We start from the raw sequence: 17,539 nt of genomic DNA on the forward strand, positions 1-17,539 counted from the left end.
GAAGAAAAAAGAGCAGACGGTGGTTGGTTGCGGGAGGATGAAGAAGGTAAAAGAGCGTCGAAGATGAAGAAGAAGAAGAAGAAGAAGAAGAAGAAGAAGAAGACGAAGAAGGCATTGTTCGCCAGCTTGGAACCCGGTGGAACCCTCCCGCTGCGCAAGTTATTTGCCACGATTCTCCTTCATGATTTTTACTCTAATTTGTAACGACAGGAACGGAGCACGCGAGCCGCATTCCTACTCTGTCGATCCTCCTCGAATCCAGGTAGTCCTCTCTCCTTTTTTCACTTCCATCTTTCTCTCGCTCTTTCTCTCCGTTTGTTGGATCGAGAAGATCGAGCTCGAGAACAAGATCTACCTACTATTCCGTCCTCTTCGGCTCCTCTTCAGCTTCTCTGCCTGAAGAACTCTGGCTGGCTGCCTTCCTCTTCGAGATTCATCGGGGAGCCACGAAAAGAGCGAAACGGACCACAATGGGCTCCCTATGATTTCGGTAGCGGTGTTTTTTGTCAGCGGCAAACAAGAGGCACGGCATGGTTAGCCTTGATCGATGACCAAACTTAGCTGAGTAAGCCTCCGTTTAATTAATTCTTTAATTACTTTTCCCTCGAGCCGTCCGAAGACGAGCGCGGCGAGGGATCTATGGACGTGATTTCCAGATCCCTGATACGGACACCGCATCCGTACGGTAGTCGGCAAACCGACTAGACCTGCCCTTTTGACGCTACCCTGACGCTATCGACGCGATATCCCTTCGATGCTAAAGATACACTCGATCGATCGTATGTTACCAAGGACGATCGTCCTGATTTATTCCGATTTATCAGAACAACTATGTAAAATGATACCTACTTGGAATGATTTTGAATAATTTTTTCTTTTCTTTTTTCAGACTACCTATGTTATATACTTATGTTAGATTAGAAGATAAATTGATAAAAAGTGCTGGTCATCCAACACCTTACATTATAAGCGTGCACGCGTATTGGAGTAGCAGCCGGGACGCGGGATATTTACCGCAACACGAGGATACCCGTAACATTCGTTATGCATGGTGTGTTCACCCGTCAAGGTGGTTAGCACGCAGGGGGCCGGTGCGGCGCGAAGAAAAGGGCCACGTCGTAAAATTCGGCAGGATAGTCGATCATTGTTCTTGCGGAGGCTGGGCCATTGCACCGTTCCCCTTTCACCCCGCTACCCTGACGTACGCTCACGCCTTTACAAGCCACTCTTTTTTTTTTTTTGCTCCCTCGTTTAATAGCAGAAATTACTTATTCCGAGTCGAAACGCTGACCGATCGGCCGAAATTGTTCTCGTTCGAACGACGCCGGTTAACGACGAACATTAGGGAAACCATAACGGAGGAGATTAAGGTGCATTAAGTGTCGCCGCATCGGCATGCGGAATAATAAAACGCGAAAAATGGCCACGCAGCACGGTGTCCCAATGATTCTTCCTGGTGAACGTGTTGAAATATTTAGGGGTTTTCCTTTTTTCTTTTTTTTTATTCGAAGCTACCGTTCGTCGACACTATATTCTATATATTGCCGACACCTTAGAGGTGCGTGTGTAAGAAGACAGTTAAATGGCCGCAAGGTATCACGGTTGTCGAGGGGTGAGCGCGCGCGACGTTCGTTTCTCTTAATCGCGCGGCAACCAGGGAAAATGATCGTCGACGAGTCGAAGGCTCTCGCTTGGAAATCCAGCACGAAACGTACAGGTATATACCTACATATAGGTACGGGCCGTTTAACGTTTACGGACGAGGGCCACGCGTGTTGGCGATCTCGAGAGGCTAAGGAGGCGTTAAGAGGGGCAACGTCGTAAAATAAGGCGGCGACGTGCTAGATACGAGCTGAACGAGGCGCATCGTAAAATCAGTCGGTGTCGGTGCAACGGCATAATTCTTCGAGCTACTCGGCCCCTGTGAATTTCGCGACCGTCTGACCACTCACGGTGAAACAAACCCGACCCCGTATCTTGTCACGTCGATGTAATTGTTCCCTGCAGATGTATCTATTCGACCAACTTATTACCGTTCAATTTTGTGTATACCCTTTAACAGTTGGCGATAATTTACGAACAACGTAAATGCATCAAGAGAATACAAGCGGACAGGCAAAGAGTTAAGATTTACACTTACATTATTCACAAGAAATTACTCCACGGTGAACTGACTTTTCTTTCTAGATCGTTTTTTTTTTTTTTTTTCATTTTTGTCGAATCGAAAAGGTCCGGAGCGACGCCCCGCGTCGAATTCACGCGGGCATAGGACTCGAACACGAACATTTGCTCGAAAATACAGGCTGACCGCCGCCGATGACCACGGATAGAAGTCCAGATCGAGGTCGGATAAGGTGAGTCCGAGACGATGAGCCCGAGTAAGAAGCAGAAACGTCGTGTCGTATCATCGCTGCCGTATAACAGCTACGCCTCTTGTCGGCATTATAAGGAACGCGCACACCAATTATCAAAACTGTCGCTTCCTTCGTTACCTTTTCACGGGCATCTGCGTCGCTTCGTCCGCGCTCCGATGGAGCCGTCGCGTTGCCTCCTTAGGAACCATGAAATATGATTCGTTCTCTGGCTCGAAGATTTCTACGATGCCAACCGTTCTATACCAAGGAATTCGATCGTGATCGCGTTTAAATCACCCTTTCGTTCCTCGTTACAATCGCGTTGACCCAATTCTATTCGTTCATAGAAAATAATGTTGCCAACGGATACAGTCGGTCCAAAACACCACGAAGAAGAATAGCGTTCGAAAAATTTTGCAATGGAATATCAAGGACAAGGTTTAGACGAAAGTTGGATCCGCGTTCTCGAGACGAATCGCGTCCAGTCGATTCGCGGCACGGATGCTCGCATGCACGATGACGGGATCGTCGATGCTTGAAAGAAGAAGAAGAAGAAGAAGAGGAAGAAGAAGAAGAATACGACGACCAAGTGAAGGCTCCGACTTTGCTCCTCCTCCGCTCTCCTCTCCGCTCTGCTTGGCCCATCAGCCTTCAGCGTTCGCGTTTGCTTCGAGCTTGCGTGCCAGTCAGCATTGGCAAGTAATTTCTTGCACGCAATTGCCCGCTACTGGAATTGCCTGGTAGGCGACCTCAGTCCGTCAGTCATTTACTTTTTAAATCGAGCCTGCCTGCCTGCCTACCTACCTTTACCTGCCTGGCTGACTGGCTCTGGCTGCCTGCCTGATGGACTGACTCGCTCGCTGGTGCACGCGTGTTCCAGCCAGCACCGCTTCGTGCCACGCAGAATTTCCCAGCGTTACGCTCGATTCGCGATAAGCATCTCCTCCTCGACGCGGGGACGCGACGTTTCGCCTCTTCTCGCCCGAAAATTATTCAAGCCGCCTCGGAATACTGGTTCGAAACCCCAGCAACGATCCGCGAACTCTCGCGATCGTCTGCGAACGCTGAGATCGCTATTAAATGAAATCAAAGTCATAAACTTCGAATCGTTAAAACAAGTTTTTATGACACACTGAAATTGGTCATGTGTGAAATCAGTAATAATGTTGGTCAATTCGAAAATTTAATTGCATTGAAACCTAGTCAATGAGTTACGCTACAATCGTAAAACAAGAATATACCAGCAAGCGAATGATTTTCAACTTGTCCCTAATTGAGTCGCAAGAAAGATAATATGCTAGTACTTTCACTGCTGCACCATATAATTGATCAAACGAAATGAATCACGAGATTGAAAGACTCGCCGCACTCCAAAATCGTGTCGCAAGAATGCACTGTAACGAGAAATTTTCCTACAGGAAATTGGTAACTGCAGCTATGCAAGTTTTGCTTGCTGGATTTCTTCAAAAATCAAGAACGAAGCTACCAATGAAGAATAATTGTACGTTTAACAGCCGTTACGTTTGCATTCGTGCACGACAGGCTGACTGTCCAGGGAAGCGACGAGCAAAATAACTATATCTTAATCGTCTCTTGTTATATCGCCTTTCTAGACCGAGGCTCGTGGGAACCTATCTCGCGAGGGTAAGAGGATGCGCAGCTTATTTAAACTGTTTTTTTTTAATCATTTTTTCATCATAATTAATCATCTATGATACCTCAGTTGTAATCTCTCAAGGCTCGTAAAATTATCCAATCTTTCTCCATTCTACTGAAATAACCTCTCCTTAATGCGTTTGATGGAGACGAGGCAAGCTCGTTTTGATTTAAAAAATTCAAAGGTTCGATTCGACGTGTAGTATAATCGATCATCGCAACCCTAGAGATTCCGCTCATGCAAAGCGAGTCGCGGATAAGTATCTGACCGTGCAGCGACGCGTACGTATGAGAAATTGCCTCGACACGATCCGCACGTAAAGCATTGTCGACTTACATTCATGCCCTCCACCACCCCCACCCCCCCGGGGAAAACTCAACCCTTCACTGAATACACGATAACCGTAACGAACGCTCAAGATACGTCTCTCCGATAACAAGAATCCTCGTGCCGATCCGACTTGGCCCAATTTCTTTCGCCATTCGATCTTTTCTTTCACATTTGTCTAATAATCAATATTTCGGAATTATGATCAACCCTCCTGTAATATATTATTAATTTTAAAGCTTGAATGGTATTTGGTTGCTCACGAAAGGATGTACATAGAAGAAATAAAATATTCATTGCAACACGATGCAGTACAGTTAACGATGTAAATAGGCAAAACAGTTGATGGATGTGTCTATAAGTGCAATTACACGGTTGAAAATTGCTCGATCGAAGAAAGAATTGGAGAGTGAGTCAAATAAACGGATCGAACTGTAATTTGTACAAATGGACGCGATGATTATACCGCGAAGAAATTGATCCAGGTATGGATAGGTGGCCGTGGTACGATTAAAAATTCTTATGGGATTCAGTGTTCGAGTCGTGATAAGGAGAAAAATTTCCAACGCAGCAGAACCTTTAAACGACGAATCATTTGTCAAGACTTAACGCGTCTGCGAACGAGACGCTTATCGCGCGACTTGCCGCGACCATTTTATACTACTTTTGTGGCGAACGCGTGATGGCGCCACGTTCTGTTCCATTTGTTCAACAAAAGAATAAAGATTAATGCAAGTAAGTACTTGCATTAATAATTTTCAAAGTGCATAGAGAAATGAAAACAACTAGAATCGTCATTAAAGGTTATCGCTTCGAATAAGCATAAAATTTTCTTTTCTTTTTGAAACTTGCCGATTCGTATCTACGAATTGGCAAACATGATAAGCCGTGATAATTGCTTTCGCTGTGAATTAAGGATTATTATCATTAATGATATTAGGAAAATTTAACGCGAACCTTTCTAGTACGCATATCACAAAGATCAGCCGTCGCGGATCCGCGGTATTCACAGCCGCCGGGTTAAGTTCCTCGTTCCAATCTCCCACCACCTCTACTTCAAACTAAAAATTGTTCGATTCTGGCGATTCGTTGAACTCTGAAGAGTGTCAACATAGGTTATCGCAAGCAAACGAAAGCTGTACATAAAGCGTTCGAACAAATGCCGCCTCAGTAGGGAGTTAAGACCAGACTTAAACAGAAGCTACCGCCGTTTGCGAGAAACCTCTCGTTATTTGAAGAAAGTAAGTTAACTAACTGTTTCCTCCGCCAAGACAACGTCCATTTCTTAAAATAGACAACATTCTAGGAAACCACTCGTTTATAAATTTGAAAATCTGATGTAATTGTTTTATCATTGATCCCAGATACGTTGTATCTCGTGATAAGAGAGTAAGGTAATCTTGACGTACGTCGTTGATAAAGTAATCTTTCAGGTGAACAGCGAGACAAGATGTTTATACATTTGGAGATGCGATCCCGTAATCCTCCTTGATGGAACGAAAGCAGAGGATCAACGAATATAAGATCACGGTGATAAACCAGGTTTCATGACGCCAATGCGGAGTCGTAAAAATTCTTAGTCGATAGTGTCACCGCAAGTCGTGAAACTTGGTCGTGATGCTATTCGAGTGACTTCAGTCGTGATTGACCACGTTACCAGCAACGTCTTCTACGCGTGTTTAGAGAGGATTACTTTAGAAATACTTTGAACATTTCGCTAACTAAATATTTAGAGTAACCACGAAATGAAACTCATCGACGTCATGATGTTGACGATGATGTTAGTATTCGTCCTCTTTCTGCACGTCAGTGCCGAAAATTCGAACTCATCCGAGGAAGAAACGCGATTTATACCATTCTTCGTCGCCAAAATTGAGAAAGGATCGTTCATCACCGTTCCAATCAATTGCCCGCCCGATACATTGAGAGTTGGAAATCGCTGTAGGATTGTCTTTTAAGTGAGTACAAAGTTTTGTACTACGAAGATTGAGAGAAAAGTAAAAAGAAGATGAACTTTATGATATTCTCTTGCGAAACTACTCGCGATAAACAAGCTTCTATATGTAGTTAAAAATTTTTATAGAAGAAATTACTAATTGCCATACGTCGACTTGGACGCGTATTTCTAACGATACATTTGAATCATTGATTGATTTCTCTTCCAGATGCGGTGACTTCCCTGATGGATCAGTGTCAAATGCTGTCGCACATTCTGTCATACAGAGCAACCTCTCGATAAGGAAGTACATCGAAACTATCCGTATCGAGCAAAATAGAGCCAACTTCAAATTTAATAAAATGCAGATTCAAATAGAAACCAGAAGAAGAGAAAATACAAAAAATTGATACGACGAAAAAAAAGATGATTAATCTAAGGTTGAGATTATTGAATTGCATCAAGATTATCAAAGGGAGAAAATTATGTTATCGCTTGTCTATAAATGAACTTTTAATTACGAAAAAATATTACTATATTGTAAATTGTATGCTGAATTACAAATAAAAGTTAATTTGTGATATAACACTACGATTCATTTCTATATCTGTTAACTGACTGTTTCCTCAACAACTAAATGAATTTACGTAAGTTAATTATTACTTAGCGATAGTGTACGATATCTGAGGAAATTATTCATTGTTAATTACTATTTCACGGTATCTTAGAGGCGATTAGCAAAAAGAAACCACATGTGCGTGAGCAAGATACGGAGTGTAACCGCAAATTAGTAGGAATAAAGCGAATATGGGGTGGGGAATTACATTAAAAGGACGATATTACGCCTATTTTCATTGTCCTATACTCAGTTGTTAATTTCTACTCGAATACTGTCGATAGTTTTACGGGGATCGTTTACGTTTTAAGTGTACACGATGAGGCTGTTACATTTCATTAGTTTCACTCTTTTATTGTTCATTTTAATCGCTGCAAGTGAATCTAGACCTCTAACATTTCCACAGAGAAAAAATACCAACGGTGGAAAACGTTGCCCGCCTGGTTACAGGTATATCCGCAACTTGGGATGCAGAAAAATCGTATCTTTTAAGCCGAGTGGCACGGTAAAGTATCATGTTTATTTTATTGCAGTGAACTTTATGTGTTAGAAAAAATATAACGATAACCGTTTGAAACATACGGGATGTTTCCGATCTAAAGTCGGGAAACTAAACTTTGTCGATTAAAAGTAACGATTTTCAATCTTAACATCAAAGAAACGCGCCAACAAAATTTAATTTTAATACTAGTGGCGCCTTCTAGCGTTGAAAAGGGTGAATAAAAGTCGATGTAATTTTTGCGCTCCCTGTCGTCGAAATTGAAAAGTTCATTTGGTGCACCAACCAGTAGATGATGCCACATGCCTTTTTAAGTAGCCTCGTACGAGAAAATGTCACTCTACATTTTTTATTCGCGTTCTTATGTAGATTTACCTTCTTCTGGTTATGCCACACCCTAACTCATTGATCACCGATAACCTTACTCTATACCAGATAATATAGAAACCTTATTTAATTTGTAATTTACAATCAGTACTAACATGAACTTGATGTGTTTAAATAAATGCTAACGATGCATTTATAATTTTAAATTACAGGATATGACACAATGAGCTAAGTAATCAATGTACCTCGTAATGTAACAATACGTTGAATCTAAACCATGCCTGGAATGAGTGTCACTCAAGATCCTATGATTCATAAAATACTTTACGAAGTTGAGAATAAAATAGAACAATCTACACTACCATATTATAAAAATGATTAGAAATTTTTGTAAAAATTTCCTTGTAAAAATGTTTAGACATAGTTAAAATGAAAACAAATATAAATTGCTAATACTGTAATTAATTATATCACCCCTGTCCTATTTGATAAGATATATGGATAATGTTACAAAACATGTACCGCGTGTTAAATAAATTGCCACCTTGAGATACATCGCTATGCAGGGCAACCCGCGAATAATTTAACTTTGCGCGCAAATTCCAACGCCCACGCTCCTATTTGATCCCTCCATCAAGAAAATCTGTTCGTCGAGCAACTTGTACATCAACCGTGGCAATAATATCTGCACTTGCCACTAGATGGATCATCTTTAACGACCTATACGATTTTTCTCGCTAGTCCGCGTTTAATTGCCCCGTATTTAACTTGTCATACTGACAAGTGTCCCAACAGACCCGAAACCAAGTTTCTCCCTCCTTCCTCTCTCTTCTTTTTATAAAATGTACGAAATGATCAAACGCACCGATTTTATCACAACTATTGCACACTCATGGTGTAAAAATAATCGTTATCAATCATATTCGCTCCTCTCCAATTTCATCGAACAAAAAAAAAAATAAAAAAACAGAAAACAAATTATCTTGGCACCCGATAGATAACGCATCGCCCATTAACACCTTCGCCCTGATAAAGATCGGAGAGTTAACGCAAAAAGAAAGAGATAGAACCGTATCACGAGCTGATCGTGTGGTCTATTGCGATTCGTACGTGTGAGGGGCTCGCGTGTGTGTAGCAAGAAATACGCGTCGAGACGTATTCGCTCGAGCAGTCGATCGCGACGCGAGCAGAGGAACCTGCTCAGGTGTGACTTGTCGCGGTTTTTCCGTGCGAGTGCAATGCAAACTGCGCTAGCTTGTGCCTCGTAAACACGTGTTGTTACCTAAGTTCCTAGTAATTAACGAATTACTGACGCCACCAAACACCTGCCTACGTTTGCAGACAAGAAACACTCTGGTCGCGCGTCAAACAATTTGCATACGAACGATCTTTTTGTATACTGATATTTTAGCGAGCGCGCACAAGGGAAGAAGCATGTATCGCTTTAGACGTAAAACGATCGTGTTCGCAATTATCTGTGGATTGGTCGTGGCACAGAACGACGACCTCAACTTCCACCATGATTCTGACAGCTTGGTTTTCCCTGGCCCGAGCGGCAGGAATGGAAAGTCGAAGCCTACCGTGCAACCAGCCAACAGATTTGCAGCTACTGACAACGAACTGGAGGTGAGTCGATGAATACGTGTTCTGTTTTGTTAAAACCTGATTTATGTCGGTTGTATAATAATCGAAACTCTTTGCCATTCATGATGACGTATATATACGTCGCAGTGGTATCATCCGTTTCCCAGCTGATGTCGGTGGTGTTTCTCACGTGTTTCGTAAAAAATTTTCACGACGCGTACATACGTCGTTGAAGGGCGCAAAATGGAAGGATAATTCGTAGCTTCGACGAAACAATTTCGTTGTCAAGCCTCGCGTTATAACACTCCCACGTTCTCGCTTGGGCAAATAGCGCAATTATGTTGTCCCGCCAGCATTGTAAAGACCGTACACGATAAACGTAACACACAGCGATAAAGTTTAAAAACCAATTTGCCTATGACGCGCGTGGCAGGTACTATTATCATGGACGAATGAAATTCCTCAAAGTTTTCAATATAGAGTATCGAATGCCGGTCACATCTGCAGCGAAACAACCTGTTTCGACATCGTGAAAACACCATGATATCATCCCGAATTACACGAATGACAAAAGGAACGTAGCACGCATTGACGTGAATTATACGGAACTCGATCATTCATTTTGATTTTGTTACAATCGTGTTTTTCCGCTATTCTGTGCGCGCACACGAAACGAGGCGCCACTTCCTTTTCGTCCGTGATACATACCGATATTGTTACGACATTCTAAGCAAAACGAGAGCGAGCTGGATTTTTTCCCGTAAAGACCTCCTGGATGACGTCGAAGGACGAGTAACGCTAATGGTCAAGGATATCGCGAAGTGAAACACTTCGAATTCTCGTCACGAAGTACGCGATTCGATATAAGATATAGGTAATTGATCGAACAGCACCGTCACTCGACGTTCCAGCGAATACTTAGCCGATTACCTGGCGAGAATCTATCTAATTTTATCGATTAGCGGGATAAAGATCGTTAATTAAGCGGAGAACGAGTATGATTGACAATTATTATAAGAATATTCTGTTCGAATTATCCTATACTATTTCGCTGATTGATTTGGAGGCGAAAGGAGAGAGAAATTCAGGTTACGATTAATAAAACTACCGTATCACGCGAGAGCTGCAAGGTAAAGAACCTATTCCTTCGGACAAGGTCGAAACAGATTTTATTTTATATACCTGCTGTTATAAACGAGATTATTGCGGATCGATCGGGAGTTGTGTAATGTACATTAAATTACCACGAAACGTCAAGAAACCACGATTCTTAGAAAGTACAATGTCTCGGGACAGCACATTTCTCGATTATGCAAATCGTTGCGTGCGTAATCTGTTTAATAAAATACTCCGCATACCGTTATCGATATCGCATACCGTTGTTCATTTCAAGATTCAGTTGTTTAACAAAATATTAGTTTGGTATTTGAATGAACCCGATCGAACTTATCGAAAGGATACGTTAACACCGAAGCTTCTTAGAAATCGGTTCTTACCGTTTCTTCGTTTTTTGGCGACTAAACGCGATGGTGGTTTGTTCAGAACCTGTTCCAAGTTGGAAGGCGAACGTTTCAGATCCAGAGACGCCACTCGACTTGGACGTGTCTCGCAAAAATCTACAGGAAAATGTTTTTTAACCCTTCTACCGATGATTCATTCTTAACGCCTTATCCACAGGAAGCCTATTAATATTCCAACGACCGCACGTTTCATAAGATCTATGGGATTTTGCATTAACAAGTGCCTGTATTTCGAGTGTTCTTTTACAATTTCTCGGATGATTGACCAGCGATCGTTTCGTAATTGTTGAACCAGTTACACGAGCATCCGCGATCAAAGTTGATGACTCAGGAATTGAATATTATCGGGGAAATACCTGTGACAATTATTATTAGACTTGCGTTACTTTGATCAAACGTTTTTTCACGAGATGGGGACCTGCAAATATTCCAAAGTCGATCAATCGACCATCGGTACCTTTGAAAAAAGCCGATTACGATCGACCTGTACGTACATACATTTTTTTTTATCGCGATACCACCAGTTCGTGCATTGTTAAAAACAACATTCAAGATATATGAACAATTGTTCACACGATCTTCCGTCGGCTTCTCAAACACACGATATGCATGACAAAAGATCTGAATTCTTAAACGAAACAGTATTTAAAAAACGGATGATTAATACGTTTCTCGCGGTGACAACTTTTGTAAGTGATAAGTCAGAATTTTTTTTTTCACCATCACGATTATGTCCGGTGAAAGTCCAGACTTCGATTATCAGATTAGATTGTTTATCAATATCGAGGATATGTTGCAATGCTTTATGAGAAAGCGAGGACATTTTCTACTAATTACACCTGTTTCACCAAGAACTTTATTGCTTTTCAGAGATCGCTGCAATTAGCGAAGAAAATTAATTCCGTCACATCGGTTGACGAGTTCCTTAACCTTGTCCATGGTGTACCAGATAGCGAGGCCTTTTCTCTTAGCGGTAAGTACATTCACGGATAATTATCAGTGCACAAGATTCTCATTATGAATCGATAAATATAATTATTCGTAAGGAAAACTGGTTGAGATAGTCTGAGAAACAAAATGCATGATCTTGTTGATCACAGTTTATTCGAGCTCCAAGAAAACTGTAATGGATTTTCTCACGATAATATAACAATTCAGAATACCATTGTATAATACTGAAATTTAAACAAAAATACTGCGTCGTAGAGCGAGTATCATACAATTAGCGCAGGTACCAGCTGCACTTAGTAAATTATTCGAATTATTGCTAGTAAACAATACTGCAATACATTATTCACTTAGATAAAAGAGCAATTTCGTTGTTCAAACTCGATTATCTGGTGAACGTGAGATCACCTAATAAATATGGTACATCTTAATGTACCATACCACACCAAAACCAAAGAAAAAAAAATAAATTGGCTTGTAATACCTCATCACTGTACCCTATAAACGTAAAACCTTCAAATATCACAGAACGATTTTCAATAAAAAAATTGTTAAACAAAAAAAAAAAATTATTCTAACAATAATTTCTCCCCATAAAATAATCTTCAAAACAATACCTAAATAAAAAAAAAATAATAATAACTGTATTGGAGTATTGAATTCTAAATTCTTGCTTTTTCAAATTCATGGAGAAGATTCATCCTGCACTTATTGGTACCTTCGTATATGATCAGATGAATCTGATAATTGAAGCTAAACTTCTTCTTACTCTCCCTATTTTTATCACTGATTTTACCACATGGTTTGCTGAAAACAAGCTTGTTCTCTACATAGAGAGGAGCGAACAGTGGTGTATCAGGATCTTTAGATATCATCTGTGTTCCCAGATTTTTCAAAAATTCCTTACGATCTTCGTAGAAATCAATCTCCTTTAAGAATCCACCAAAATGGTCTCCATTGGGTACCAATCTGTTACTGATCTCGTTGATTTCCAATAAGCTAGGCAGTTTAGTTTTAGGCTGTTCAAAGCGTGTTGCAGTATTTCTGCTTCTACGAGATGATTCCAAGGCTGGCTGTCCAACTAAAGTGGTATACGCGATTTGCAATTTACATGGTCGCTTCCAAGTGTGAACGTTGGACGCAGCAGTGATATACGCGTTCCATGCATCTGTGTGATTCGATAAAACGAGATTTCTATTACGCTTTTTTATGCTAACTCGTTTCGCTTCAATGAACAATTCATTGTTTACTCATTTGAAAGGGATCGAAGAATCAGGAAGGACGACTTACACAGACGGCACGATATCAAACGGTGTTGTTAAGGAAAGGATAAAATTAAAATAGAAGTGAAATTCCTTGCCTCGTTTCCAAAATTTCCTAGAGAATTCGATCTCTCCATCAGCCTCCACGTATTTTATCGTGCTAGTTTCAACGATAGCAGGTCCATCTCCTTGACCACACTCTCTCTTGACGGCTTTGATGGTTGGTGCCATTTCCTCTTCCAATTTTATCCTATTAATGCTTTGCTCGATCTCTTCTATGTTGGTTGACGCGATCTCGAGTTTGAAAAGATTACTGAGATCACCCTCGCACAGATCGTAAGACATGTCATCCATTTCGCTGACTACCTTCGCGTCGATTTCATTCTGATTAATATCCTTCGTAGTTTTGCATTTCGGAGACACTTCTGATTCTTCCAAGAACCTTTCATCGTTCGATTTTTTATTTGCATCATTGTACAAATCGACATCTTTGTTCAATGATTTGTGATAGGAATGGATCTTTTTTCTGTACAAGGGAATTCAAGGGTTACCATTTATTTTTTTTTATTTTTATCTTAAGCTGATCTTACCGATTGAAATGTTTCTTTTTATAACCGATACCAGCAACTGGTGTTATCTGAGAGAATATATGTCTAGAGTTTACTTTATGCGCTTCTATGAAGGTGGTTACGTTTCTTCTACCTCTGACCGTTCTACCAAACCAATCTAGGACCACGTCCTCGGATAAGTGATCTTCTAAACCGGAAGCAAGACCATCGACCAAAGCGAAGTAGCTGTTCGCGAACGATATTGCTTGCATACGTTCGTCCATCGTTATTGAATCTAAAAGAAATCGAGTCAGAAACGCTATGACAGACTATTCGAATACACCCAAATGTCAGCACTAATGCCCAAACCGGTAGCCCGTTTTCTCGATAACCAGAAACCACAAAGACCATACTGAACAAAAGACGTCACAGGAATCTCACCGCAAGGAGGGGAAAAATAGAAATTTTCTGACTAATTCGAGGTTTCGAAAATTTCTTGTACAGTACGACCTTGTTTCACAGGTAGAATGGGAGAGACCGGTGAACGTTCGAACGCGGAACGACCTGTTCCAGCTACGTGTACACCGGAATTACAAACAGTTCCTCTGAAACAAGACGCCGATCCTTCAACTATTTATTACCCCTCATGCACCCGGGTTAAAAGATGCGGAGGTTGTTGTAGCCATTCGTTGCTTTCCTGCCAACCGACCGCTGTGGAAACTCGAAATTTCGAAGTGAGTCATTTAGGCTGACCTGATTAATCGGTCAGCATTGATAAGCAACGATGAGACATTTCCATCAGCTTTGATTACAGATAGATATAATGACGAACGTATTTTCAAGGTGCTCGTGACGTCGATCGAACAATCTTATGGATTGACCTATAAAGGCAAACGGATTGTGCCATTAGAGGAACACACGAAATGTCAGTGCGACTGCAGAATTAAGGAGGAGGTAATTTGAGGACAGTCGATAATTGGGATCTTCCTTCTTAAACCGGTACAACTCGGTATAAGTCGGTCTGCAAACTTACGTAGTTCGCGAACGCTGTTGCATTGTAATGCAGTTTTCTTGCACAAATGCATAGGAGTTCATTTTCAAGTCTCATCCGGAGTAGTTTATGTTTAAAATAAATTTTAAAAAAATGTTTAGACATATAATTTGAGAAAACTAGGTCTGTGAGTCTACCAGACTCACCTTGACCGGATAAGGCTGAAAACTAGAACACCATGAAGATAACTGTTCTCTAATCAACACGTTCGAAATCTACAACGCACTCAGTGCATTTTGTAAAGAAATTAAGATCATTAATCAAATGAATACAAAAATAAATATGAGATGATTGTTTTTTGATTGAACACTATCTTTCTCAGCATTGTAACGAGAAGCAATCCTACATACCAGCGGAATGTAGATGCATGTGCAACAACGTCGACGAGGAGGAGAAGTGTTACAAGAACAACGACACGAAGATCTGGAATCCAGAACTTTGTACCTGCTTTTGTAGAGAGGAGCAAGAATGTTCTACTGGCTTTTACTTCGACCAAAATACGTGCAGGTGTGAACGGAAAGAATAGGGCCACTACTAGAGGAATAACACAACTCTTCTCTCTCACTGCACTCTACTTTCTCGCATATCTTGTAAGCGTTCGCTTTCTGCATATATCGTTCGTTTTTACCAATTTCTTGCAATCATTTTAATACTGACAAACATTAACTTTTCGTAATCTAATCTTTAATCGTTATTCTGTGCAAAATTTAACTAATACACTCGAAGAAATCTTATTTCTACCTATTTTTTATGCCATTATCTCTGCTTTTGCAATAACATCATAAATTGGAAACAACTGAAGCAATATGTAGCCTTCTTCAAACATAAACTTCATTAATACATACTGTGCGTTTATTAAAAGCATGCAAATTTGATGTTTCATGTTTCTTTTCCTTTTTTTTATGTAATTTCTGAATTGAGAAATTCTCTAATACTTATAATGATATGTTTCAGTTGTCGACAAGTACCATTGTCCAGGGCTTGGTTTCCAGCCACAAAAGGAGCTAATTATGGATTTAGTCAAACACAAAAGCCAGATGTACCACCGGTGATATTTGCATTAGACGCAACAGATCCCAGAAGAAAACCTAAACAGGACCCGGAATACAAATAAGGATGGATATTTAAAAGATAGATCACAAGACTTATAAAGACAGTTATTTAATGGAACATGCTTATGGTTCGACCCTCTCCCTGTGTGCCATTCAATTACAACATACACCATGTAATTATAGTATTTATGTGATAGTATTACTTCAACATTGCAGGATATAAGTCACTGTATTTTTGTATATCAAGAGACTTTGTGATAGGAGAAAATACAATTATTTAAGATACAATATGTATCTATAAAATATTACAAAGATTAAATATGTATTTATTGTTCTATTTCTATGCTTTCTTTCGAGCTACTTTGTATCTCATCAACAAACGACGTCTCACGCTTCTTGGCATTTTGCATATACAATGCTACTGCATTATTAACCTTTAATAAAACCTCATAATTCTTGCTTATGGAGGTAATAGTTGAAGACAGCTCGCCTAAAAAATATGATGTTTAATAATAAAGATGAAGATTAGCCCTTAACCTCTAATACAACTGGTATTTATAAGGTAAGGTTATGCCAGTGACTACAGATCCAGTAGTCACATAACCTCAACGTACAACTTTCCAATTAGAAGGTAGGAAGAGAAAAACGTAATTTTCGTATTATTAACTTTAAAATAAATTTGAAAAGAATGTTTACTATAATATAAAAACAATCATAAAACAAAGAATATTACTCAAAAAAACTTACTAACGGAGAACGCGATGTCATTTACGATCGATTCTTCAGTAATTTTTTGCCGCTTTGGTATCTGATCCATTATAATGAAATCACGATTTATGTTTACACATTATTTATAATATTGCCAGACATATAAACATTTAATTCATTAAAAAATAAAATTGTATTTTGATAAAACTTGCAGCGTCAGATGGCGCCAAAAATATCTAATAATAAGCCAGCAACCCATTATATGCACTCAGCAGAATAAAATGAATACGAGACAAAATATACATACATAAAGTTCAAATATTATTTAGTACATACATGCATAAATATTTCAGAAATATAGAAAGCCACACGAAATAAATTTAGACCATATTTTACAATAAAATAAAATGATTTATATGAAAATTACCTGTACTTACAGAAACGTTAAAATTTGCCCGTGTTACTTTAAACCTCAAAGGTCACACTGCGACTTACATATTAAATTAACAGCTGTCCTATTTATCTATTAGTTTTTAAATGTTTTGAGTAAAAAAAATTTTTTTTGAGTAACATCCTACTGTTTCAACTGATTGTTTTTATATCATAACACTACTAGTGGTAAGAATTTTGCCGCTCTTCGTTAGATAGCGCGAGTAGTACCTTTTGAAAAAATCACGGCGCGGCAAAAGGTTGAAGAACGTATAAAAGCAAGTTTAGTATAGCGCTTTTAGTTTATTAAACTCGTTTGTTCTCAGTAATATGATATTCTGTCTTATTTCTATATATATTATTTTATTTGATAATTATAGTCTGGTTGCGTAGGCTGTTCTACTGCCATCTGAACGCTGCTGAGGAAATATAACACCTTCCTCAAGCATGGTTTAGATGCCGCTACTTTAAACTTTATTGCAGTGTGTATATATTTTTTTATAAAATATATTATCAGTTATTGCAACATTACCTAAGTTGAGTTGTCATTAAAGTTAACAGGAAATTTTCGACCTGTATTTCATCATTTTCAAAAGTTCTTTGATATAAAATGATTTAAAATGATTCAAGACTGATCATAATTTCGAGTTGCCGTATCATCAGACCAATATTGCCCACCATTCGCAACTCGTTCAATTTTCATGCAAATTGAAGATCAAAT

At 39.6% G+C, this 17,539-nt stretch overlaps 2 protein-coding genes across 3 annotated transcripts; one reads left to right on the plus strand and one right to left on the minus strand.

The window, feature by feature from the left end:
* The first annotated feature begins 8,867 nt into the window (after positions 1–8,867).
* Positions 8,868–15,743, plus strand: Pvf1 (PDGF- and VEGF-related factor 1). Of its 2 annotated transcripts, none has more exons than XR_013063548.1 (6): positions 8,868–9,342; positions 11,691–11,793; positions 14,101–14,312; positions 14,422–14,532; positions 14,952–15,219; positions 15,584–15,661. XR_013063548.1 is itself a non-coding variant. In XM_034315344.2 (6 exons), the coding sequence occupies exons 1-6, from the start codon at positions 9,151–9,153 to the stop codon at positions 15,741–15,743; spliced, it is 963 nt and encodes a 320-aa protein (XP_034171235.2). In that variant the 5' UTR covers positions 8,868–9,150. The 2 variants fall into 2 exon arrangements, 1 of the variants encoding a protein (XP_034171235.2); XM_034315344.2 differs by having other exon boundaries at positions 14,952–15,136; positions 15,584–15,743.
* LOC117600229 (uncharacterized) lies at positions 11,919–14,051 on the minus strand. Its single transcript, XM_034315342.2, has 3 exons — positions 13,621–14,051; positions 13,129–13,556; positions 11,919–12,936 (listed from the first exon to the last, which is right to left on the minus strand). The coding sequence occupies exons 1-3, from the start codon at positions 13,860–13,862 to the stop codon at positions 12,431–12,433; spliced, it is 1,176 nt and encodes a 391-aa protein (XP_034171233.2). The 5' UTR covers positions 13,863–14,051; the 3' UTR covers positions 11,919–12,430.
* Positions 15,744–17,539: the final 1,796 nt, after the last annotated feature.

The sequence above is a fragment of the Osmia lignaria genome, chromosome 15 (genome assembly GCF_051020975.1).
Source record: "Osmia lignaria lignaria isolate PbOS001 chromosome 15, iyOsmLign1, whole genome shotgun sequence".
In the NCBI taxonomy this organism is placed as follows: domain Eukaryota; kingdom Metazoa; phylum Arthropoda; class Insecta; order Hymenoptera; family Megachilidae; genus Osmia; species Osmia lignaria.

Coding starts and splice junctions, on each gene's coding strand:
- Pvf1 (XM_034315344.2), top strand. CDS start 9,151: ATGTATCGCTTTAGACGTAAAACGATCGTGTTCGCAATTATCTGTGGA. Junction 9,343..11,690: donor CTACTGACAACGAACTGGAG/GTGAGTCGATGA, acceptor ATTGCTTTTCAG/AGATCGCTGCAATTAGCGAA. Junction 11,794..14,100: donor CGAGGCCTTTTCTCTTAGCG/GTAAGTACATTC, acceptor CTTGTTTCACAG/GTAGAATGGGAGAGACCGGT.
- LOC117600229 (XM_034315342.2), bottom strand. CDS start 13,862: ATGGACGAACGTATGCAAGCAATATCGTTCGCGAACAGCTACTTCGCT. Junction 13,557..13,620: donor AAAAAGAAACATTTCAATCG/GTAAGATCAGCT, acceptor TCCCTTGTACAG/AAAAAAGATCCATTCCTATC. Junction 12,937..13,128: donor TAGGAAATTTTGGAAACGAG/GCAAGGAATTTC, acceptor CGAATCACACAG/ATGCATGGAACGCGTATATC.